The sequence below is a fragment of the Rhinoderma darwinii genome, chromosome 8 (assembly GCF_050947455.1).
Source record: "Rhinoderma darwinii isolate aRhiDar2 chromosome 8, aRhiDar2.hap1, whole genome shotgun sequence".
Lineage (NCBI taxonomy): Eukaryota > Metazoa > Chordata > Amphibia > Anura > Rhinodermatidae > Rhinoderma > Rhinoderma darwinii.
In genome coordinates this window covers 82,425,889-82,452,595 of record NC_134694.1, presented here as the reverse complement: position 1 = coordinate 82,452,595, position 26,707 = coordinate 82,425,889, and the positions used below count along the sequence as shown (strand labels likewise).

Here is a 26,707-nt window from a genome sequence, read left to right as displayed (position 1 = left end):
AAGAGTGTCCTAGAATAGCGTAACAGACTGCGCTTTTCCATCCAGCAAAAAAGTATACCATGAGGCATGTTTTTTTTTTTAAATGGGAGCCTATGGGTGATGCATGCCACTGTATGGCATACGTAAAAGGCATCAGTTTAACGTATACGTCACAGGTTTTTCAATAGACTTTCATGACGTATCCGTTAAACGAATACCATTATAGCTAATGGGCGACAGTTATGTTAAACCGATGCATGATCGTGGCATCCGTCGCCAATAGACTATAATCGCATCCGTTTAACTAACGGATACGTCACGAACTCTCATGACCCCAGTTCAAGAGGTGGAAATCACGGCAAGAAAAGGATATGCCGAATTATTTTTCACGTGAGCGGCCAGAAACCACCTGGGAAAACAAGCGCCTCCGCCTCCCATTGAAATCAATGGTGCACGATTTCTGCCATCCTCTGGCACGGATTCCGACGAAGTTTCTGCGTCAAAATCAGCGCCAAAAAAACAGTGTGAACTGACCCTTAAAGTCTGTGGTTATGAATGCCACTGATAGGCACCCGCCACAGCCTACGTTTAATGTAGAAACATATCAGGAGGTTTTTCCTGACATACACCGTATTCCAAATTATTATGCAAATGTTATTTTTCGCTGATTTTCCTAAAAAGTCTATGCAAATGACAGTCAGTATAATCTTCAAGCCATCAACCGTTGGAGTATAATGAAAATTTTAGATTTTTTTTTAGTACAAAACTCAAAATGCACTGTTTCACATTATTATGCACAACAGAGATCAAAACATTTTAAAGGTTGCAAAGAGAACTAAAATGGTCATTTGTTGAATTTGCAGCATCAGGAGGTCATATTTACAGAAATCAAAAGCTCTTTCAATCAAAAAAAAACTTAGCAGGCCAAGTTACATGTTAACATAGGACCCCTTCTTTGATATCACCTTCACAATTCTTGCATCCATTGAATTTGTGAGTATTTGGACAGTTTCTGCTCGAATATCTTTGCAGGATGTCAGAATAGCCTCCCAGAGCTTCTGTTTTGATGTGAACTGCCTCCCACCCTCATAGATATTTTGCTTGAGGATGCTCCAAAGGTTCTCAATAGGGTTGAGGTCAGGGAAACATGGGGGCCACATCATGAGTTTCTCTCCTTTTATGCCCATAGCAGCCAGTGACACAGAGATATTCTTTGCAGCATGAGATGGTGCATTGTCATGCATGAAGATAATTTTGCTATCGAAGGCACGGTTCTTCTTTTTATACCACGGAAGAAAGTGGTCAGTCATAAACTCGACGTACTTTGCAGAAGTCATTTTCACACCGTCAGGGACCCTAAAGGGGCCTACCAGCTCTCTCCCCATGATTCCAGCCCAAAACATGACTCCGCCACCTCCTTGCGGACGTCGTAGCCTTGTTGGGACATGGCGGCCATTCACCAACCATCCACTACTCCATCTATCTGGACCATCCAGGGTTGCACGGCACCCATCAGTAAACAACACGGTTTGAAAATTAGTCTTCATGTATTTCTGAGCCCACTGCAACCGTTTCTGCTTGTGAGCATTGTTTAGGAGTGGCCGAATAATAGCTTTATGCACACTTGCAAACCTCTGGAGGATCCTACACCTTGAAGTTCACGGGACTCCAGAGGCACCAGCGGCTTCAAATACCTGTTTGCTGCTTTGCAATGGCATTTTAGCAGCTGCTCTCCTAATCCTATTAATTTGTCTGTCAGAAACCTTCCTCATTATGCCTTTATCTGAACAAACCCATCTGTGCTCTGAATCAGCCACAAATCTTTTCACAGTACGATGATCACGCTTAAGTTTTCTTGAAATATCCGATGTTTTCATACCTTATCCAAGGTATTGCACTATTTCACGCTTTTCGGCAGCAGAGAGATCCTTTTTCTTTCCCATATTGCTTGAAACCTGTGGCCTGCTTAATAATGTGGAACGTCCTTCTGTCCTTTGATTGGGCACACCTGGAAGACTAATTATCACAGGTTTCTGAGATTGATTACAATGATCCAAAGAGCTCTAAGACACAATACCATCCATGAGTTTAATTGAAAAACTAATAATGAAAGGTTTATGACACTTAAATCCAATGTGCATAATAATTTGGAACACGGTGTATACGTCAAACATCCGATGACCTTCTTAATAAGATAACCATGTGTGTAATATACTGCACAGTAGATGAAATTACAGCTCAACACCATATTTAAGTGGATCGGACATATTATAAAGACGTGTCTAATGAGCTATTATACCAAACGGCACAAAATATATTGTACTATTTGAATAACCGCTCAGAAGAAAGGATACAGCGCACTTATAGTTTCAAGCCCACTGTATTCATAAACCAAATGCAAAGTAAGCTAGTAAAAACATTTACCTTTTTTGTGTATACTCAAATGGCCTCTCATTTAAGGTCCTATTCACACGACAGGGTTTGCCGGCCGTGTGACAGCCGTTCAAAAAACGTCCGTCACACAGCTGCAATAAGAACAATAGACCCCAAATGGAGCTATTCACACGACCAATCTTTTGACGGCCCGGGAAACCGGGCCGTCAAAAAAACGGGACATGCTCTATTTTCGGCCGTTCTCCCGGCCGCCCTGCGCCCATAGAAGTCTATGGGGCCGGGTAATACACGGCCATCACTTGGATGTGTTCCGAGTGACGGAAGACGCGGCCCTCTCTCGTCCTCCTCACAGTGCGAAGTGCATGTGAGGAGTAGGAGGGTATTTTTTTGCTCCCTGTAGGAGCGGTATCCCCAATCCCCAGCTACAGCTTTGGCAACGCTGTGGCCGGGGATTGGGGATTCCGCTCCAGGATAAGTCCCTGACTTCACTGTCCATATATGGACACAGTGACATCAGGGACTTCTGAAGTGGAATCCCCACCGCTGTGGCCGGGGATTCTGATTCAGAAGTCCCTCACTTCACTGTCCATATATGGACACCGTGACGTCAGGGACTTCTGAAGCGGAATCCCAACCGCTGTGGCCGGGGATTCCGATCCAGGAGAAGTCCCTGACTTCACACTCCATATATGGACAGTGAAGTGAGGGACTTCTCCTGGAGCTGCCCCCTACAGGAAGGTAGGGGGGGTGCCATCTATGAGGGGTGACTATGTACAAGGGGGCTGTGTAACACTATCTACAGGGGGGCTGTGTGGCATTACCTACAAGGGGGCTGTGTACCATTACCTACAAGGGGGTCTGTGTGGCACTACCTACAAGGGGGGCTGTGTGGCATTACCTACAGGGGGGCCGTGACGCATTACCTACAGGGGGGCCGTGACAGTATCTATAGAAGGTAGTGTTACATACATAGTTACATAGTGTGTGGCACTACCTACAGGGGGGGCTGTGTGGCACTACCTACAGGGGGGGGCTGTGTGGCACTACCTACAGGGGGGGCTGTGTGGCACTACCTACAGGGGGGGGCTGTGTGGCACTACCTACAGGGGGGCTGTGTGGCACTACCTACAGGGGGGCTGTGTGGCACTACCTACAGGGGGGCCGTGACAGTATCTATAGAAGGTAGTGTGTGGCACTACCTACAGGGGGGGCTGTGTGGCACTACCTACAGGGGGGGGGCTGTGTGGCACTACCTACAGGGGGGGGCTGTGTGGCACTACCTACAGGGGGGGGCTGTGTGGCACTACCTACAGGGGGGGCTGTGTGGCACTACCTACAGGGGGGGCTGTGTGGCACTACCTACAGGGGGGGGCTGTGTGGCACTACCTACAGGGGGGGCTGTGTGGCACTACCTACAGGGGGGCTGTGTGGCACTACCTACAGGGGGGGCTGTTTGGCACTACCTACATGGGGGGGCTGTGTGGCACGACCTACATGGGGGGGCTGTGTGGCACGACCTACAGGGGGGGCTGTGTGGCACTACCTACAGGGGGGGCTGTGTGGCACTACCTACGGGGGGGCTGTGTGGCACTACCTACGGGGGGGCTGTGTGGCACTACCTACAGGGGGGGGGCTGTGTGGCACTACCTACAGGGGGGGCTGTGTGGCACTACCTACAGGGGGGGCTGTGTGGCACTACCTACTGGGGGGCTGTGTGGCACTACCTACAGGGGGGGCTGTGTGGCACTACCTACAGGGGCAGTGTGTGGCATTATCAACAGAAGGAAGTTTGTGTCAAAAAATGTACAAATGAAATTCATCCGATTTTAAAACGGAGAGCGGAAAAAACGGATGCAAAACGGGTCAAAATCGGCCGTTAACAACGGGAAAATGGCCCGAAACGGATGCAAAACGGGCGGGAAAATAATGGACGACACCCTGTCGTGTGAATAGAGTCTAACACTTTTGGTAGTTCCTCTTTAAATAGGTTCTCCAGTCAAAAGCAAATGACTAGAGAATAATTGTAATTTTTCATGTGCGCGGCCGTGATTTTCGGGTCGGCCGGCTGCGGACTGTCAGCCGCGAGCCACCCTGCAAATCACGGGACATGCACATGGCTGCGGCCATTATTTTCAATGAGCCCGTACCGCAGAAGACGGCCGTAATAAGACATGCCCGTTCTTTCTGCGGTGCGGGCTCACGGGCCATGCATGGACCGTAAAAACTACGGTCGTGTGCATGGCCCCATAGAAATGAATGGGGCCACAATTCTCCTGTGGATTTTCGGGGGAATTGCGGCCGCAAAAGCACGTTCGTGTGCATGGGGCCTTACTGTTTTTCAGCCACCTTCTTGCTCTGCATTACAAATAATACAAAGCTAAATTGGTCAGTTCACAACACAATCACTTCAGGCCTACCGGGAGCTCTATTTAACCTCTTAATGGCCGGGAATGAAAAGGCCTTAACAACCAGCTAAATTTTTCTGTTTTTGCCTCTGTGCATTTCTGCAGCCATAACTTTTTTATTTTCTCATTGACGTGGATGTATGAGGCCTTGTTTTACGCAGGGGAAATAGTATTTTTTTCCGCAGTTTGGGGGTAGAATTTTATTTTTTTACGGGGTGAATATAGGAAAAAGCGATTCTCTGCTTTGTTTTTCTTGTGTATTTTTTATCCCGTTCACATTTTACACTAAATAACCTGTTAAATTAATTCTTCAGGTTATATCGGTTGTGTAGATACTGAATATGTGTAGGTTTTTTGTTTTTATGTAATGAAGGGGCAATAAAGTATATTTTATGTAAAATAATGACACTTTTTTTTGGGACATTTTTTTTAATTTATTTTTGTTACTTTTTTTAAATCCCATTATGGGATAACTTTACTTATAACTTTATTTTTTTTACTTATAATGTATTAGCATACTCCTGTATGCTAATACATTATACTGTGTCACTTTGACACAGGCTTCTGTTAGGGCACACTATGTGCTGCCCGAACAGCAGGAAAACTGAGCAGACAGTCCTAGGGTCCATTCTAGGTCCCCAGGACTGACTGGAGAGGGATTCCCTGGTGTTTGATCATGTCACCGTGTTTCCGATGACCAGATCAAATAGGAGAGTTCCCTTTAATCATGCTGCGGTCACCGAGTTAAACAACTGGGGTTGGAATGTTTTCCAACCCCAGCTCTATTCAGCAGGCTGCTCTAAGATCAGGAGCTGTAAGTTACAGCTCCTGCTTAGAGGATGAGCGCTCACAGGAGCTCTCATCAGCCTCTTCTACAGCGACGCCAAAAGACGTCGCTGTAGACAATGCACATGCATCGCCTGCCGTCAAAAAAGACGGCGGGCGGTCGTTAAGGGGGTACCAGGAAAGGGAACATGAAGAAGACTACCTCTTCATATCACCTTCAGAATGGGGCTCACCATGAATGTCAAGAACATCAGAGGGTGGGAGAATCACTACTCCTTTGTTGGAGACCGTATGAGATCAAACTCCTAAATGCATGGCAGATAAAAGGAAAACAGCAGCCCATGGTGCCCATGAGTAAACACGTCACACGCAAGTCCAGAAAGAGGAGCCCCGGCATCAACTTGTAAAAAATACTTCACTGGAGTAACAGTTTAGCATTGCTCTCCAGTCCATTATAGGCGATGTACAAGATTAGAAAAATATGGCTTCTTTATTCAAAAACAGCACCCCACCTGTCCACAGGTTGTGTGTGGTATTGGAGCTCAGCCCCATGCACTTTAATGGAGCGGAGCTGCAATACCAGACACCACCCACGGACAGGCGTGGTGCTTTCTGGAAGAAGGCAGCCATGTTTTTTTCTTATCCTGCAAAATCCATTTACTTTGACTGGAGAGCATTTTTGATATTGGTTAGCGAATATCAACCTACACTCTATGACCAATGTTGTTGTTTTTTTCTTCATATAATGTAACACAGATCAACTGTGAGTCACTTCATTATGGTAAATTGCCAAGGACATGCTGTCTGTCATAGCTCATAATTCAAACCACATGAGCCCCCCATCATGTTCTGTACAATATGAAATGGCTTTTAATCCAATAAACAACTAAAAAGCATAAAAGTAAAACATGTCACTACAGACATGACTCCTTTTCTAACGTTATACGCTGATACTTTACTTTTATCCCCTCCTCCTGGGAAAATCGAGCGCAGCCTGGCCTTCTTGTTCTTCTCTTCAGGTGCCATGGGTAATGGTTTCGAACAGTGATTTAACGCTGAAGAGTCACGGTTATTACTGTTCATTCTAAGAGGGGGGGCTGGAGGTTTTTCTTCAATATCCACACTATCGGACATCTTCAGCAGTCCTCACAGCCTCCTGTAAACAGAAACAATCAAGACTGAGTAGAGCAACTTACACAATATGCAAAAACTTCAAGGATGACGTCTTCACAAAACATGTACAGGACCTAAGACTATTCATTGTTCTAATACAATATTGCATGGAAAAGGTATTAAACAGCTTGTCACTATAAGGGTATGTGCACACGTAGTGACCAAAAACGTCTGAAAATACAGAGCTGTTTTCATGGGAAAACAGCCCCTGATTTTCAGACTTTTTTGAGCCGTTTTTTACATCCGTTTTTGGAGCTGTTTTCATTGGAGTCTATGAAAAAACAGCTCCAAAAACGTCCAAAGAAGTGTCCTGCACTTCTTTTGACGAGGCTGTATTTTTACACGTCCTGTCAAACGACGACGCGTATATGACAGGTCGTCTGCACAGTACGTCGGCAAACCCATTCAAATGAATGGGCAGATGTTTGCCGACGTATTGTAGCCGTATTTTCAGACGTAAAACGAGGCATAATACGCCTCGTTTACGTCTGAAAATAGGTCGTGTGAACCCAGCCTTAAAGTATCTGTAACCGAACTGAAAATTCTATTTTTCATTCCGCTTATACAGTCGATTTTTACTTAAAACCTTACGCTCCTGGAGTCCTGTAATGTAAAACACATAAATGTCGTTTTTGTCCGGTTCCTGCACAGTATTAAATCTTAAAAACCAACCAATAGGATTGTCAGTCCTATACATACATACATACATACATACATAATCTGGTAAATATTTCAAGATCTAGAATCGTGCACACCATCAGTATACAGATGACAGGGCTATTCCAGAAACCAATAGCGGATAGTGTCAGACTACAAGAGAAAAGAAGCAAGACACCCTGAAATAGATGAACCCCAGGAAAGAAAGTTATTGAGGAATGACAGATGGATCCTAACTCGCGCAGAAATCAGGACGTATCCGTATTTGCCAGATCTACTTTAACATGGATTATAAAGGGGTTATCCGGCAACCAAAAATTGCTTGGGATTTATATTTTTGTCTGAAAATAAAGTCACTTACTAATGTACGTTCATTTTTAATTCTATATGGAATAGTGCAGCTCAAACCCGGTGAAGTTGTGCCGGGAGTCCTGTAGTTTTCCTAATATTGATGACGCCCTATGTGACTGTGCGCTTGCTTCCTGTGGCATTCGTGTAGGCGTGTTATCAAGCACATGACCGCAAAAGGCTAGCACATTGCCTATCTCTGGAGTCTCCGAGCACAGCATCAGCTGGCACTCTGCCCAGGGACTCCAGCCCTGCTCCCAACGTTACTATCCGTGTATTGACAGTGACGTGAGGAGTTTCCGATCGCTGGAGTCCCCAAACAGAGCACCAGCTGATACTCTGCCGAGGACTTCAGCACTGCTCCCAACATCACGGTCCATATTTGGACAGTGACGTCGGCTGATGCTCTGCTTTGGGACTCCAGCGGTAGGCAATGTGCCAGCTCCTTGCGGTCATGAGCTTGATAACACGCCAACACGAATGGCACAGGAAAGAGCCCTCATTCACGTGGTGCTGTGTTGGCATGTCATCAATTTTACAAAAACCACGGGACCTCCGGCACAACTTCACCGGGTTTGAGCTGCATGATTCAGTACAGAATTAAAAAATGAAAGTACATTAGTAAGTGATTTCTTTTCACATAAAATATAAATCCAAAGTAAATTTTGGTCCATGGATAACCCCTTTAAAGTCAAGTTCTTTCGATTAGTGTCAAAGTGACCAGCGTCAAAAGATTACTTATGCTTGGTCTTGGATCTAGGTGGGGTAAAGTTTCATCAAAGGTGGTACAGTGGGCAAAGCCGCAATATCCACCATGTGTAGGTGACCAGTATATGACAATCCCACTAGACTATGACATTTCGCATATGGAACCAGTGACATATGTTGTAAGTTACTAAACTACTGGATCATAACGGGATTTTCATCAGGTCACACTTATAATGAAACACAGTCACTTGTTACTATTAGGGCATGGCCCCACGTGGCGGTTTTCCTCCGCAGCTGTCCGCATCAATGCCGCACAGAATCTGCGTTGCAGATTCTGCGGCGGATCTGCCCAAAATGTGAAGTAAATTGATGCGGACTAGCTGCTGTGTACTGCGGTAAAAGTGCTTCCCTTCTCTCTATCAGTGCAGGATAGAGAGAAGGGACAGCACTTTCCCTAGTGAAAGTAAAAGAATTTCATACTTACCGGCCGTTGTCTTGGTGACGCGTCCCTCTTTCGGCATCCAGCCCGACCTCCCTAGATGACGCGGCAGTCCATGTGACCGCTGCAGCCTGTGATTGGCTGCAGCCGTCACTTAGACTGAAACGTCATCCTGGGAAGCCTGACTGGAGGAAGAAGCAGGGAGTTCTCGGTAAGTATGAACTTCTATTTTTTTGACAGGTTGCTGTATATTGGGATCGGTAGTCACTGTCCAGGGTGCAGAAACAGTTACTGCCGATCGCTTAACTCTTTCAGCACCCTGGACAGTGACTATTTACTGACGTCTCCTAGCAACGCTCCCGTAATTACGGGAGCCCCATTGACTTCCTCAGTCTGGCTGTAGACCTAGAAATACCTAGGTCCAGCCAGAATGAAGAAATGTCATGTCAAAAAAGTAAGACGCATCCGCAGCACACATAACATGTGCATGACAGCTGCGGACTTCATTGCGGAAATTAGAATCTCCATTGAAGTCAATGGAGAACTTCCGCAATGAGTCCGCAACCAGTCCGCAACATCCATTGTATGCTGCGGACACCAAATTCCGCACCGCAGCTTATGCTCCGCAGCGGAATTTTCAGCCACGTGTAAACGAAGCCTACTAAAAAGAAGTGGAAGGCAATGGAGAAACGGCTCTGCTGCGGATTAACGCTGCGGAGTGTCCGCAGCGGAATTCAAGAGCAATTCCGCCACGTGGAGCTTTGCCCTTAATCCTACATACCGCAGAGATCACTGGATCTTAAATGTTTGATTTTTCTGTAATTTGCTTTGCAGAGAATTGGAACTCTAAATAAAAAAATTGCATTCTTTGTCGTCAAGTCTACATGCGAAGATCCCAGTCTACAGGATATGCATTTAAAAAAGACACAGAGCTCCCTTGCATTACAAACGCTGCTTCTATTCATTGACTTTGAGGGTTACTCTTTGTCGTTCCAGTTCATCGCAAGTTCTCTAAGGAGACTCCAGTCATGTAGCGGAGACATTCAGCAGAAAGTCAGAGTTTTGTGGCCCATAGAAGAATACACGTCTTATTTGGCAGCACCCACCAATTACAAATACTGAACTGTTCCAATTGCTTCATTAGGAATAAATGTTGGTTTTAAAATCCCAGTTGCCAGAAAGACGCACAATGCAACAATTCAATGGACCTACGTCCATTGTAAGCGGCTTAATAAAATAGCAGTATCTATATGTAAATGAATGAAGATTTCCTACGCAATGTCTAAAATTCATACATTTTAATCCTCAGAGTAAATTCATAGGAGGCAGCAGTGACTTTACTCTCTAGAGAGGAATGCTTGTGACAGTCGGTAAAACTCGCAAACTATCACATGCATGTCATTTTAAAACTCAAGGTTTTTTCTTTGAAATAAGAATTGATATTTTGATACTTAAAAGAAAAAAAAAATCTATTAAAATAATTCTAAAATTAATGACACCCCTGTTAGATTCCAGTGATATTTGATTTTTACCATTAGGGCTCATGCACACAGCCGCATTGCAGATCGGTGTTGTATGGAGTCGTAATATGGAGACACACAAAAGGTTTTTTGCTCTCACAGATTTGGAATTAAATTGTGGCTGCAATATCACAGGCTTATTCATTGGGTCTCATGCAGGCCCCATACAGCAGCGTGTAGGCATATAGTGCCCTAAGGGTCAGTAATCTGGAGATTGCCATGTACATGAGCTGTTAGATGGGTCACATAGGTTGTACTTTTGTTTTCTATTTTCTTAATTTTTCTAATCCATGGTGGAGAGAAGGCTTTGTTCACATCTGCGTTGGGGTCCCGTTCTAACTTTCCGTCGGAGCTCGTTTCTGTTCAGGGTTCCGTTCTGACGGAAAGCTCAGACGGAACGTCAGAACGGCACCCCAACGCAGATGTGAACGAAGCCTTAGGGCCTGTTCACATCACCGTTCGCTCTCCGTTCCTGGTGAACTCCACAACGGAAAGTGAAAACACAGCTTCCGTTTCAGTCACCATTGAGATCAATGGTGACGGAAACATTGCTAACGGTTTCCGTTCGTCACCATTCCGGCAGGTTTCCATTTTATTGACGGAATCAATAGCGGAGTCGACTGCACTATTGATTCCGTCGGAAAAACGGAAACCTGCCGGAATGGTGATGAACGGAAACCAATAGCAATGTTTCCGTCACCATTGATACCAATACCAATGACGGAAACGGAAGCTGTGGTTTCAGTTTGACTTTCCTCCGACGGAACCCCCGGCACGGAAAGCGAACGGTGATGTGAACAGGCCCTTAGCTGTTAAATTACTATAAGCATTTAATAAGTGTAGAGATGGAGAAGTGGGTGGAGTCTGACAAATATTTGTCGTGGAAAAATATGGCAAATATTTTTTCCCAAAAATAGAGCAAAACTAAGTCTTTAAAGCTTTATTTATCACATCATGAGGACAACACAGTGATTGCTATACTTTGAGAGTTGACTTTGAAACACAATAGTTGAGGTTTACCATGCTCCAGTTCCTTTCACACATTTAATGACACAAATTCTTTTCCCCATTTAGTTCTCTATGCAAAGCAGATGTTAACACAGGAAACTAGACAGCGAGAACCAGGCTGGTTGCCGATGATCTCCAATAGGCAACAATAATTGTTTTATATGGAATCAGAAAATCATGCATGATAAATGAATTAAAAAAATTTGCAGAAAACACCACAACCAGTTAAACAGCGGAGATCAACCAAAAGTGCAAGAACAAGTTAACCCCTTAGTGACCAGCCTATTTTAGACCTTCGTGACCAAGCTATTATTTACGTTTTTCCATCATCTCATTCAAAAGAGATATAACTTTTATTTTTGCGTCTACATAGCTGTATAAGGTCTTGTTCTTTGCGGGATAAGTTGTAATTTTTAATAGCACCAGTTTGGGGTACATAGAATTTATTGGTTAACATTTATTCACTTTTTTTGGGGGGGGGAATAGAAAAAAAACTGCAATTTCGCCACACATTTTTGCGTCCTAAATTGACGCAATTTCCTGTGTGGTATAAATAAAACACTAACTTTATTCAGCGGGTTGTTGCAATTGCAATGATACCAAATTTATATAGATTTTTCATGTTTTACTACTTTTACACATATTTGAAGAGCCATAACTTTTTCATTTTTTCACCGATGCAGTTGTATGAGGGCTGTTTTTTTGCGAGACGACCATTTTGGAGTAGATGCGACTTTTTGATCACTCTTTATCTTTTTTTTTTAAGGCAGGATTCAAAAGAAAACAGCAATTTTTGCATTGTTTTTTTTATTTTTTACTACGTTCACCGTGTGGGTTAAATGATGTAATAACTTTATAGTTGGGGTAGTTACGGATGCAGCGATATCAAATATGTGTAACTTTACTTTATTTTGTTTTTTAATAAAGCAGTTTGTAAGGGGAAAAATTGGGCTTTTCATTTATTTCTTTTTTTTAACTTTTTTACTAGTCCCACGTCACAGTTACTTGCAGGTCGCAACGCGACCATAATGGACTTTTATTGCTTGCAGTGTAGGCTACGGGACATAGCGATCTATGGTGGTGCGACATGTGTCGCGGCCAAAGTCACCATGTAGCGCCAGCCTTAGAGTGACTTTACATGTGGCGGATTCACTGCAGATTTTACCTGCAGATTTGCGCAGGTAAAGCCTGCAGCGGATTACAGTACAAGGCAAGTAGATGAGATTTTACAAATCTCACCCACAGACATTTTACACGGCAGATTTTCAAATCTTTGACAGGTCGATAAATTAATACCTTGGGAGAGGGGTCTAATTTCCGAAAAGCTGTTTTAAAGTGGCCGCAGTGCTCGTACGAGCGCTGCTTCCCCTTCATTCCCTTTACTGCTCACACTGTCAATTGCTGACACACTTGTAGCGGCAGTTCACAGTATTAGGCCTCATTTACACGAGCGTGTGCGTTTTGCGCGCGCAAAAAACGCTGCGTTTTGCGCGCGCAAAAGGCACTTGGCAGCTCCGTGTGTCATCCGTGTATGATGCGCGGCTGCGTGATTTTCGCGCAGCCGCCATCATAGAGATGAGGCTAGTCGACGCCCGTCACTGTCCAAGGTGCTGAAAGAGCTAACTGATCGGCAGTAACTCTTTCAGCACCCTCGATAGTGAATGCCGAACACAATATACACCAACCTGTGAATAAAAAAAGACTTTCATACTTACCAAGAACTTCCTGCTTCCCCCAGTCCGGGCTCCCGGCCGTTGCCTTGGTGACGCGTCCCTCTCTTGTCATCCGGCCCCACCTCCCAGGATGACGCCGCAGTCCATGAGACCGCTGCAGCCTGTGATTGGCTGCAGCCTGTGCTTGGCCTGTGATTGGCTGCAGCTGTCACTTTGACTGAACTGTCATCCCGGGAGGTCGGACCGGAGTTATCGGTAAGTCAGAACGTCTTTTTTTTTTTACAGGTTCATGGATTTTCGGAGGGGAAGTCACTGTCCATGGTGCTGAACCAGTTTAACGCTTTCAGCACCGTGGACAGTGACTGTCTCCTGACGTCGCGTACCCGAACATTTTTTACCGGTTTCGGTCAAAACGAGTTTGGCCGAACCCGGTGAAGTTCGGTGCGCTCATCTCGAATTTGACACTCCGTTTGGATGTTTGTAAACAGAAAAGCACGTGGTGCTTTTCTGTTTACATTCAGGAGTTTGACAGCTCTTGCGCGAATCACGCAGTTCGCACGGAAGTGCTTCCGTGCGGCATGCGTGGTTTTCACGCACCCATTGACTTCAATGGGTGCGTGAGTGCGCGAAAAACGCACGATTATAGAACATGTCGTGAGTTTTTTTCTGCGCACACGCGCTGAGCGCAATTCACGCATCGTCTAAACTGCCCCATTGACTAATATAGGTGCGTACGACATGCGTGCAAAGCACGCGCGTCGCACGCGCGTATAATACGTTCGTGTAAATGAGGCCTTACAGTCTGTTCAATTCAATGGGAGAAGGCTGAGCCGCCGCTGCTGCAAATGGGTCGGTGATTGACAGTGTGAGGAGCAAAGGAAATGAAGGGAAAGCAGCGCTTGTACAAGCCCTGTGGCCCATTCAAAACAGTTGTTTGGCAGGGTGCTGGGAGGGAGCGCTCCCTTGTCTTTTGATGGGGCTAAATATGAAACAGGATTTCACTATATTTCTTGTATGGGCCATTCATATATTTATATACCGTATTTTTCGGAATATAAGACGCACCTGACCATAAGACGCACCCAGGTTTTAGACAACAGGAAATAGGAAAAAAATTATTTGTAAAAAAATAATTTATTCTGTTTCACCACATTCTGAGAGCCATAAATTTTTTTATTTTCTTTTTTTATCGATTGAGCGGTGAGAGGGCTTATTTTTTGCGGGACCAGTTGTAGTTTTATTGGCACCATTTTTTGGTACATACAGTTTTTTTTTAACACATTTTTTAAGCGCTAAGGTGACCAAAAAACTATTTTGATGTTTACAATTTTTAAACTCACCGTGCGAGTTAAATAATTGTATATTGTAATAGATCAGACTTTTATGAACGCAGCAATAGCGAATTATTTTATTTTTTACGTTGTGCTTGGGGAAAATGGGAAAAGATTTTTTTATTTTTTTTTGGATTCTAAAAAAAAACAAAAAACGTTCAATAAATTTTCAACACATTTTATTAGTACCCCTAGGGGACTTGAACCAGCGGCCACTTGGTTGCATGTGGAGTTGCTGAAGCAGCGTAACTCGCTTAGCTACGCTGTCTCCCTAACTCCCATATTAGTGGATGGCAGTTACGGAAGCAGCGTAGCATGTGAGCTACGTTGTTTCCGTAACTACTGTTCAGTTCTGTGGGACTTATGGAAACAGTGTAGCCCAGCGAGTTACGCTGTTTCAGTAACTCCACATGTAATCAAGGGGCCGGGAGAGCACAGAAAGCTAGAACAGAGTTTAGGGGGCCCCGTTCTAGAGATAGGTGTGGGTCCCAGAGGTGGAGCCTGCATCTGACATTTATGACATATCCTGTGGATGTCATAAATGTCCTTCATAGAAAAACACCTATAATTTTTTTTTTACAAACGATACTTTCTAAACGTATAGACCTTAAATTTACCCATTAGACGTCTATGAGGGACAGCGTCAAATACCTTTGCAACGTCCAAAAACACTATAGGGGAGTTTAAGGTTTCTAAAACAGTTTTTGGATGTAGAAAAGTCACAAACGGCCTAAAATGCTCAAAAATGTTAACGTTTTGGTAATACCAGGAGATAATTTAATACATTTTATTTATATAAATAACTTTTTAACACATATTGCTATAATTATTGTACGTAACGTCACAACTTTTAACCTCTGCAAATACTTTATTTTATCATAAACACAATTTGAAAAATGTATATCCAATTGATTACAACTTCTGTGTTCCCCAGCAGGGAACAGGTTAACAGATCTACAAGGAACGGGGGGAGGGGTGCGATCTACAAGGTGGTGCTTTCTACAGCTGCGCTATATATAAGTGGGGTTGTGGTGCGATCTACAAGGTACAAGGGGGGTGCTATCTACAGAGGGGCGGTATCTACAGGGCGATGTGGCTATGTACTAGGAGTCTCTGCTATCCCACAGAACTGCTGTTCCGTACTGTATCATTTTGTTCACTACAGAACAGCAGTTCCATGGGGAAGGAGAGACAGAACGGGTGGACCAGGCAGTGACAAGGCGATGGGGGCGGAGCTTCCTCCCTCAGCACGGCGCAACTAAAGAATCGATTCTACGATTCTGTTAAAAAACAGAATCGTGAGAGCCCTTGAGGGCGAATTAATCAAATTAATTAGATTAAATCGCCCAGCCCTACTTACTGGTCTATAATTATTTGGGGAAGACCTAGCGCCCTTTTTGAAAAATGCACCACATTTGCACTGCGCCAGTCCCTTGGCACTATACCAGTCACTAGAGAATCTCTAAATATTATAAACAGGGGTAACAAGCAGAAAAGCAGGATACTCAAATTTCCAACACAAGTCCTGCAAACCTGCTAGCAGAATACAGGCTACTGCTTACAGCCGTATCTATTTAGTGAATAAACAGCATAACAGGTATATCGATCTGTACTCTGAAGTAGAATATAACAGTAATAGAAGAATAATGTATTTGCATTTGCCACGTTCTGACAACTGATGACCTATCCACCAGATAGGTCATCAGTATATAAGCTGTGCAGGTCTGACACCTGGACCCGGCACCGATAAGTTGCTTCGGCTGCCACCGTGCATCGGACGATATTGCCGGAAACCGATGGCTCCGGTCAAAGAATAGCGGCCGAGCTGCAGCTCTGCTCTTATTTAAGTGAATAGGAGCAGAGATCACAGTTCTGCTGAATGGCCGCTATGCCATGGTCAGAGCCATCTGCTACTGGCTCCAACTACTGCATATCGTTCAAAACATCCGTTGCCCGGAGGCAGCCGGATCAGCTGATCAGACCATGTGTCGGACCCGCACCGATCATATACTGATAACCTATCCAGTGGATAGGTCATCAGTTGTCAGAACGTGGAAAACCCCCTTTAAATGGCAAATCTCACACAGATTTGTGGTATATTTATTGCTCTAGTTACATATATTAAATATAAAGATTTGTTCATTTTATTTAAACACTGTATAGTTTATTCATTTTAATATACTATAGAGTAATGCAGACACCATAGCCTGTGCGGCTCATCTGGCGGCACGCTCAGTTCAACAGCAATCAAATTTTGCAACTAATAAAAGTGACATGTCCTTGTGTGAACTTCATCGCTACCTAGAAATAAGAAATGCAGGAGAGCTCCAACTGGAAGAAATGGGGAGAGGCACAATATGAAGAAAAGCCTTCTGGATCTCATTTAGAATGGGACTCATCTATGAAAGCTTATAATAGGAAAAAGTAGAGATATCGCCCACAGCAACCATTTAGGTCACCTCTTCCATTTTATTACCCATTGAAGAAAAATTACAGCTGGAATGGGATTTATGCTTTATAGAATACTGTGCACTACTTTTATAAGTGAATCTCAGTCTGTACATTGCAAATCACTGAGCTTTTGACTTTGGAACCGTTTTTCTGTTTAAAATCCCCCTGCAAAAGAGATTTGTAAGGGAGGGGGAGATAATACCCTAACACTATGAATCAACCCAAGTGTGAATTAAATGTCTGCATCTCTCCACCATTTTTCCTGATATTGATATAGCCCCCCCCCCCCCCCCCCCGCTGGCACCTGCTCCTTCCTAGGGACAAAGGCACAGCATGCTAGTGTTCTCGGATATAGCCAGCAAAAAGTCTATATCCATATTATTTGCTCTCTCATTTACCTCCTTAGTGACACCTGCCTTTCAGCAGAGACAGAGGGGTAAAGGAGCCAGACAGCACAAATGTGAAAGGTTATGTGCACTTTTGCAACCATTTTCTTTCTTTGCTCCAATTCAGCGAAAACAAAAAATGATGCAACTTCTAAAATAAACCTGATCAAAAATATCCTACAGTTTTTTGTGCACACAGCTCCTATGCGGACAAACGTACACAAGGTTGATGCAGCTGCTGCTCCACGGTTATAGACTATAAACAAACCCAGTTTGTCCCTGATCGGGAACAGCTCGATCCGGTGTTTAGCAGGACCGGCTGTTAGGGTCAGTTCACACGTTGCGTAAATACTGCAGATTTTCCATAACGGAATTAGTTGTGGAAAATCCGCAGCAAATACAGTAGCAGCAAAGTGGATGAGATAAAACAAACCTCATCCACATGCTGCGTAAAGGAGCGTAATAAACGTTCAGTAATTGACCTGCGGTGCGGAATTTTAATCCCATTTGCATAAGTGCTGCTTACTTGTTTTCCCCAATGAATTCAATGCGGAGGTAAATCCCGCAGAAAATAGGAGTTGTTGAGTTTTTGAGGCAGGTTCGCAACAATTCCGCCGCAAAAAAAACCTTATACTTACCAAGAATTCTGTGTTCCTCCATCTAGAGCGGCCTCTTGGGATGATGCTTCATCCCATGTAACCGCTGCAGACAATCACAGGTTGCCAGGATGACATGAGGGTGCCGGCCTCCTGGGAGGACGCTTCATCCCATGTGACCGCCGCTGAAGTCCAACCACAGGCTGCAGCGGTCTCCTGGGGTGAAACGTCATCCCAGGAGGACGGCCTGCTAGCAGGCTGGCTAAGTGCGGTTTGGTGCGGTTTTTCGCCTGGAATTCCCTGTGGCGCACAGGGTGGATACGCGGCGTGCTTTTACAAAGCGTATCCGCCCCGTATGATCTCAGGCTTACCCTACCTATCAGAGCCGCTGACCTGACAGATAGAGGATTCAGCACTAGATAACGTGGTATCTCAAAAAGTAAAAATTATTTTTAATAAAATGCATTTACAAAGTTTATTATTAACACACGCTAATACAGATTTTTATAAAAAAAAAAAAAAAAAAACACACACACAAAACACTTTCAAACATTAACGTAGGTCTTCATCACGGAAAACACAGTTTCCATAGCCACGTCAGTGTGGTAGAGCGAGGAGACACTGTTTTGGACATTTGGAGAAGGGAGTGAGAGAGTATATTATACAGGGAATGTCGATTGAGCTCTGAACTTGTATCTCCACAAGCAGGAATGTCACAGAAAGCAGGTCATGGAAATAAAAGAAGCAAAACTTATGTTTTAAAGTCTGTTTACATAGTGATGGACTTTCGACAATAGACTGTGAACCATTTCCTCCATATTTTTACTAGAAATCAAGAGTTGGTAGAATTCTGGGAAAACTGCGTTATTTTCCCTTCTACTTATTCTTCCATACTTTAGATTACTTCAACCTGCATTAAAGTATATTACCCAGCAATTTACTCCTATCCTCTGCAGATATATCCTTTGAAGGTTCTGGGCCTAAAGAGTAACTGTCCTTTCAACTTTTTTTCCCCCCATAAATCACTGGTACAAACGTAGATGAGAAACTTTGTAATATAACTTACTACAGAATAATGCCTTACTTCACTTTTCAGCTGCTTCTTTAGCCTCATGTATTGATCACTCATTCTAAATTCACTGCTAAAATGCATCTTGACAGAGGCAATAATGAAGGTGGATTATCAGCCTCAATGAGAGATCAGATTACAGCTGTTGCCCATAGACATCTTTGAAGAGGAAGCAGCTGCAGAGAGACACATACACACAGAGACGCGCTGCTGCTTTAGTAAGTGTCCTACTACCTCACCCCAGTGCTGGATTCACAGCAACACTGCTAAATACTGCCATATAATGTCCTCCATACTGCTGCTGAGATTGTGTGAGAAAGATAGGGGAGAAGGATCTCCTTTTATCCCTGTGTTCTGTGTATGGGAGACATCATAGCAGGTAGTCTCCTCCCCATCTGGAGCGGAGCTCAGGGACAACTGACAACTAGAGATAGAGCCTGCTGAAAACGTATGACACAAGTCATTTTTAGTGGTCAGAAATAGTGGTATTTCTCCTATACAAACACAACGGCTTATTCTGAAAATTCACATGAAACGACAGATACAATTTAAAGATCAGTATCAAAGATAATGTAAATAAATAAATTAGATCTGCCAAGTTTGCAAATGTCTTCTCAGAATCAGTTATCTGAGTCCTATGAGATAAAAGATATATATACCCAGATATACCCCTGGTGTAGACTCCAACTGCATAGCATACTGTACAAGCTAGAGTTCATTAGTTGCATTACAACATTGAATTAAAGAGAACCTCTCACCTCCCCATACATGTGCAGCTGAGTGCAGCATGTAATGGGCAGGGCTGCACAAACCCTGGGGCACTTCCCATTTTTTTCTACCTTCCTCTGTTATTTAGATAGCGGTGCGGTTATATTTGGCGCCCGATATTTAAGTAACCCCTGAACAGTCAATGGGGCGTGTACTGGCAAGGGGGCGTGTTACTATGGCTGTGACACTGTCCAATCCCCACAGCATAATGCTGCCACCACCATGCTTCAATATGGAAATGGTGGTCTTGGGGTGATGGGAAGTGTTGGGTTTGTGCCACACACACACAGAGTTCCCCATGGTGGCCAAAAAGTAAAATTTTTGTCTCATCTGACCAGAGAACATTCTTCTATGTGTTTTGAGAGTTTGCCACATGCTGTATTATCTAGTGTTTTTCTTTAAGCAATGGCTTTTTTACCTGGCCACTCTTCCTTAAAGCCCCTCCTATGTGGAGTTTACGGCTTAGAGGGGTACAATGGACAGATACTTCCATCTCCGCTGTGGATCTTTGGCGCTCCAGTGTTATGGCTGGCCTCTTTGCAAAAGGCACTTAACAGCTCCGTGTGTCATCAGCGCATGATGTGCGGCTGCAAGATTTTCCTCCGTTTGGATGTTTGTAAACAGAAAAGCACGTGGTGCTTTTCTGTTTACATTCAGAGTTTGACAGCTGTTGCACGAACAGCGCACAAATATAGGACATGTCATGAGTTTTTTTCAGCGGACTCACGCTCAGCAAAACTCAGGGACTATCTGCAAGCCCTCATAGACTTACATAGGTCCGTACGACACGCGTGAAAAGCACGCGCGTCGCACGGACGTATATCACGCTTGTGTAAACGAGGCCTAATGATGTTCTAGACCATTTAGGACAGGTGTATTTATACCGACGTCATGTGACACTTTGGCTGATTAAGGCCCCCCTGTGTGCAATCCATTATGTGACATCTGGTTCATTGGTTTGACCAGACCTTATTTAGGGGTTTCATAGCAAAGGGGGTAAATACATATCAGTTTTTAGATTTTTAAAAACAAGATATTTTTTCTTTCCATTCCAATGTAACAATTTGGACTAGTCGGTCAGGTCTATTACATAAAATCAAATCTAACATTTTAATTCCAGGTTGTAATGCAACAAAATACACCAAGGGGAGTGAATACTTTCACAAGCACTGTACTTTCCACAATGCCTCAGAACCAGTAGTCACAGACCGAATCACATGAAGCTTTTCATAGCGGATGACTGACAGACACTGTACATCGTATAAGAATATAATATTCTCTCAATATATTTAGGTTTAGCTTTAACGCTCCATTTATTACTGAGCACCAACCCACCTTCACCCCCCCCCCCCCCCCACTTGTCCCACTAGGGTATAATATCTATATGCTGTTTTTTAATAGTTCTGTGGCGGAACAGAGAAGTGATCAATAGTAAAGTTATTGTGCACATTATACTAGTTAACTACATGGCGACAGCTGGAGATACACTTTAATTCTCCTGTTGTTTTCCTGCCAGCCAGCGATCATGCTTTAGATGTTCTGCAATCTGCTTCCCATATGGAGACTGCATTCAGCAAAGCCACAGGTAACCTGAACGTAACCCGGCTAGCTTGATCTCTTTCTGGATAGGCCCATTATTTATACAGCCTTGTTTATGCAATTTCCCATTTTAAGCCTAGCACCATAAAGCCGGAGGCACTCTTTAGGATTTATATACTCACAATTCTCTCATGTCTGCATGCATCATGATTCTTCTGTTACAGTACAGTAAAAAAGACTGTAAAGCCCACAGAACACACCTCACTGGCCAAACCAGCCCGGCAAGACTTGGCAACTTTTTTTTTGTTGTCACAAGTGAAAGTTTCTGTCTGTGCAATATCCCTGATCAGCCCTAAACTAAAGTTTAAAGGGGACATGCACGGAGCTTACACATCATGATCTCATGTCCAGTCTACTCAATTCAATGAATAATAAAGCCGGTATATAAAATGTAGTAGATGCTCCTTTGCTGCAGGAAATTTGGAAGTGCCTATCGCAGACAGGAGCAGAATTGGAATAGGGTGAATGTTCGTAAATTCCACTCTACGCCAATTACAGACGGTTTATCAGAATATCATAGTAGTATAGAAGCCATGTTCAGAGCAGCCCCATGCAAGTGTCACAACTAAAACAACACTACCCCACACTACGTACATTTTTACTCTGAGATTGAGGATTGTGTTGTTTAAAGGGGATCCGTGATCTCACCTGTTCTGTCTGTTTTAGTAAACACCTGCATTCCCCATAATAAAACAATTCTAGAGCCTCTTTTATTAGAACTCTATGTGCGCCATTCCTCTGTTATTCCTCCGAGGAGTTTATGAATAAATTGACAACTGGGTGTTACCAGTTGGGAGTGTGACACTGTGCAGTCTAGGGGGAGATTCACACGAACGTTGCGTTTTTGCGCGCGCAAACAACGCAGCGTTTTGCGAGCGCAAAAACCATTTGACAGCTGCGTGTGTCATGCGTGTCTGATGCGCGGCTGCGTGATTTTCGCGCAGCCGGCATCATAGAGATGAGGCTTGTCAACGCCCGTCACTGTCCAAGGTGCTGAAAGAGCTAAATCTTTCAGCACCCTCGACAGTGAATGCCGAACACAACAGCGAAAAACCTGTAAAAAAAAAAGATAAAGTTCCTACTTACCGAGAACTTCCCGGCCGTTGCCTTGGTGACGCGTCCTTGGTGACGCGTCCTTGGTGACGCGCCTCTCTTGACATCGGGCCCCACCTCCCTGGATGACGCAGCAGTCCAAGTGACCGCTGCAGCCTGTGATTGGCTGCAGCCTGTGCTTGGCCTGTGATTGGCTGGAGCTGTCACTTGAACTGAAGTGTCATCCCGGGAGGTCGGACTGCAGGAAGGAGACAGGAGTAATCGGTAAGTTAGAACCTCGTTGTTTTTTTACAGGTTAATGTATTTTGGGATCGCAAGTCACTGTCCATGGTGCTGAAACAGTTTAACTCTTTCAGCACCATGGACAGTGACTATCTCCTGACGTCGCGTACCGATAATTTTTTTGCCGGGATCGGCCAAAACGAGTTTGGCCGAACCCGGTGAAGTTCGGTACGCTTGTCCCGCTTCGCTCATCGCAAAGACACTCCGTTTGGATGTTCGGAAACAGAAAAGCACGTGGTGCTTTTCGGTTTTCATTCATCCTTTTCACTGCTGTTGCGCGAATCACGCTCGTCCCACGGAAGTGCTTCCGTGTGGTGCGCGTGATTTTCACGCACCCATTGACTTCAATGGGTGCGTGATGCGCGAAATACGCAGAGTTTTTGAACCTGTCGCGCTTTTTGCGCAGCAGACAAACGCTGCGCAAAAAGCACGGACTGTCTGTACTGCCCCATAGACTTGTATTGTCCATGCGTGCCGCGTGAAAACCACGCGGCCCGCACGGACCGAATACACGCTCGTGTGAATCCCCCCTAACTCTGTCCAATCAGTGCTGATAGAGTTAGGCCTCATTTACACGAACGTAATATACGCGCGTGCGACGCGCGTGCTTTGCACGCATGTCGTACGCACCTATATTAGTCAATGGGGCAGTTTAGACGATGCGTGAATTGCGCTCAGCGCGTGTGCGCAGAAAAAAACTCACGACATGTTCTATAATCGTGCGTTTTCGCGCACTCTCGCACCCATTGAAGTCAATGGGTGCGTGAAAACCACGCATGCCGCACGGAAGCACCTCCGTGCGAACTGCGTGATTCGCGCAAGAGCTGTCAAACTCCTGAATGTAAACAGAAAAGCACCACGTGCTTTTCTGTTTACAAACATCCAAACGGAGTGTCAAATTCGAGATGAGCGCACCGAACTTCACCGGGTTCGGCCAAACTCGTTTTGACCGAAACCGGTAAAAAATGTTCGGGTACGCGACGTCAGGAGACAGTCACTGTCCACGGTGCTGAAAGCGTTAAACCATGGACAGTGACTTCCGCTCCGAAAATCCATGAACCTGTAAAAAAAAAAAGACGTTCTGACTTACCGATAACTCCGGTCCGACCTCCCGGGATGACAGTTCAGTCCAAGTGACAGCTGCAGCCAATCACAGGCCAAGCACAGGCTGCAGCCAATCACAGGCTGCAGCAGTCTCATGGACTGCGGCGTCATCCTGGGAGGTGGGGCCGGATGACAAGAGAGGGACGCGTCACCAAGGCAACGGCCGGGAGCCCGGACTGGGGGAAGCAGGAAGTTCTTGGTAAGTATGAAAGTCTTTTTTTATTCACAGGTTGGTGTATATTGTGTTCGGCATTCACTGTCGAGGGTGCTGAAAGAGTTACTGCCGATCAGTTAGCTCTTTCAGCACCTTGGACAGTGACGGGCGTCGACTAGCCTCATCTCTATGATGGCGGCTGCGCGAAAATCACGCAGCCGCGCATCATACACGGATGACACACGGAGCTGCCAAGTGCCTTTTGCGCGCGCAAAACTCAGCGCTTTTTGCGCGCGCAAAACGCACACGCTCGTGTAAATGAGGCCTTAGACTGTATAGGGACACACCCCTTTGACAAGGAGAACAGTAACAACCAGTTGTCAATTTATTCATAAGTTTCCAGGTGGAATAACAGAGGAATAGCACAATACAGAGTTTTAAGAAAAACTTTTACAATGTTCTGTATTTGTGTCCATTTAACAAGGCAGGATATCTACATAACAGCATTTTTATTCTGAACGGTTTCCAAGTGATAAAAGTGTGCTCTGTAAAGTCTATACTAAGATAAGAAATTCAGTCAGAGACAGGAAATCATTCAATTTCTAACTCCTGCAATTCAGAGGATAAATCTTCATTTCTAAATCTGTGGTAGTTTTAAATCTCGCATCATATATTTTTTGCGGGTAGAGCTCTGTAAATAGTACATTTGGCGCAAAAAAATACTCCTGACGCATACGCTGAGCATATCAAGAGAATTATGGACCTAGTAAATGCCAAAAGAGCGTTTTTTTTGTCATCGCCAGGCAGGAATCCTAAACAGTCAGTCACCGCGAAAAAAAAATAAAAAAAGTTTACTTTTTTTTAAACATGGGGGCTTATGTATTATGTTTGCCATACGTTTGGGCTTTACATTAGACGAGTACGTCGGGACGAACATAAAATGGAGATGATATTCTACAGTAGTCTATTATACACTATGGTTTACGTGGTACTATTCAGCAACGTCCTTGAGTTATATATCTTGTAATACACGGTGACAGGCAGACCCCCCCCCCCCCCCCTCATCTACTGGTCACAATTCTGAGATTGATTTCACTTTATTAAAATAGACTTTTACACAGAAACAAATAGTTTTACGATTTAGAAAGTGACAAGATAACAAATTGGAACACAAAAATGCAAAGCTATATCCTTCCCCATGCCTGATGTTTAGGACTTCTTTTTCTTAATCTATAATAACAAAACTACTGTGATGAACTGTTGAGCTGTGACAAGCCCCACAGCCATCCATGTCCTATGTGAGAAATGTGATGTGACACAGCCGAGAGCGTAAAACGTAAAAAGAAACATGAATAATGCAAAACAGCAACTTCTTCTTTGTGTGCGGCTCCTCCGGCTGCGTGACCATATAATGACTCTGTTATTGTATTAGTAATGCCCCAAGTACTGCTTTGGGTGCCTTTACTAAAAACTGCAGGTTCTAAACAGGGTGGTATCTGGTTTCTCAGAACAATAAGATTCAAGAACTGCAACCTTGGAAGTAGGACGGGGCGATAAGGACCTAAATCTAAAATCATGATTAATTGAACATGTAACCTCGATTAAGATTAATGAATTCTTTAGGTCACACCCCTTTTTGAATGCCACGCCCCTATCCATTGAATATTTATCCCCTGAGCCCGTTGTATACTACTTTATATAAAATACACCCGGACACTGCCCCCACACAGTATATTGCCCCCATAGTGCTACGCACAGTATAATGCCCCAAAGCTACCTCCCACACATCATAATGCCCCCATAGCTATCCCCACACAGTATAATGCCCCTCTAACTGCCCTCCACACAGTAAAATACCCCTATAGCTGCACTCCTAACAGTATAATTCACCCCCTACCTGCCCCCACACAGTATAATGCCTCTATGGTTCCCTCCACACAGTATAATACCACCATAACTGCCCCTGTAGCTGCCCTCCACACAGTATAAAGTCCCCTATAGCTGCCCACATGCTGTATAACACCCCCCATACCTGCCACAATATATCGCCTAATAAAAATATATTCTCACTTAACCCCGTTCCAAGGACGAGTGGCGATCGCTCTGCTCCTCTGGTCTTTGTGGCTCGGTGAATACAGGCATGATTAGGGTATGTGCACACGACAACGCCAAAAACGTCTTAAATTATGGAGCTGTTTTCAGGATAAAACCGTTCCTGAATTTCAGACGTTTTGACAAGTGCACGCGTTTTTCGCTGCGTCTTTTTGGGACGGGATTGGAGCTGGTTTTCATTGGAGTCAATGAAAAATGGCTCCAATTACGTCGCAAGAAGTGTCCTGCACTTCTTTGACGCGGCCGTAATTTTACGCGCCATCTTTTGACAGCGACGCGTAAAATGACAGCTTGTCTGCACAGAGCATCGTAAGACCCATTGCGATGTTTGCGTAAGACCCATTGCGATGGGCAGATGTTTGCCGACGTATTGGAGCCGTCTTTTCAGGCGTAATTCGAGGCGTGAAAGAGGTCGTGTGCACATTCCCTCACTTTATTGCCTCACGCATGTCTGCGCCGAGCCGTGAGCTTCCGGCGATACATAGTGAATGGTAGGGCAGGGACCTTACGGCCCGCCTGCTCAACCATATCTGCGTCCTGAGGACAGTTGAAGCCGGTAAAAATAAAAGAATAAAAATGCGCAGGATGACGTCACTTAATTGAGCTGAATTTCGACTTCGTTCTTTTTTCGATCAATTGCCCAGCCCTACATGGAAGTCACATTGTAAAAATATTGAGAAATGACTGGAGTTTTCTGAAACAGGTGAAGATA

At 44.5% G+C, this 26,707-nt stretch overlaps 1 protein-coding gene across 6 annotated transcripts in view; it reads right to left on the bottom strand.

The window, feature by feature from the left end:
* The window catches only part of PAK3 (p21 (RAC1) activated kinase 3), a 182,549-nt gene that overhangs the window by 69,028 nt on the left and 86,814 nt on the right, over nt 1-26,707 (bottom strand). For all 6 annotated transcript variants that reach the window (XM_075835822.1, XM_075835821.1, XM_075835824.1 and 3 more), the window contains exon 2: nt 6,524-6,720. In XM_075835822.1, coding sequence (XP_075691937.1) covers nt 6,524-6,698 — 175 coding nt within the window. In that variant the 5' untranslated portion in view covers nt 6,699-6,720. The remainder of the gene's footprint in view (nt 1-6,523; nt 6,721-26,707) is intronic.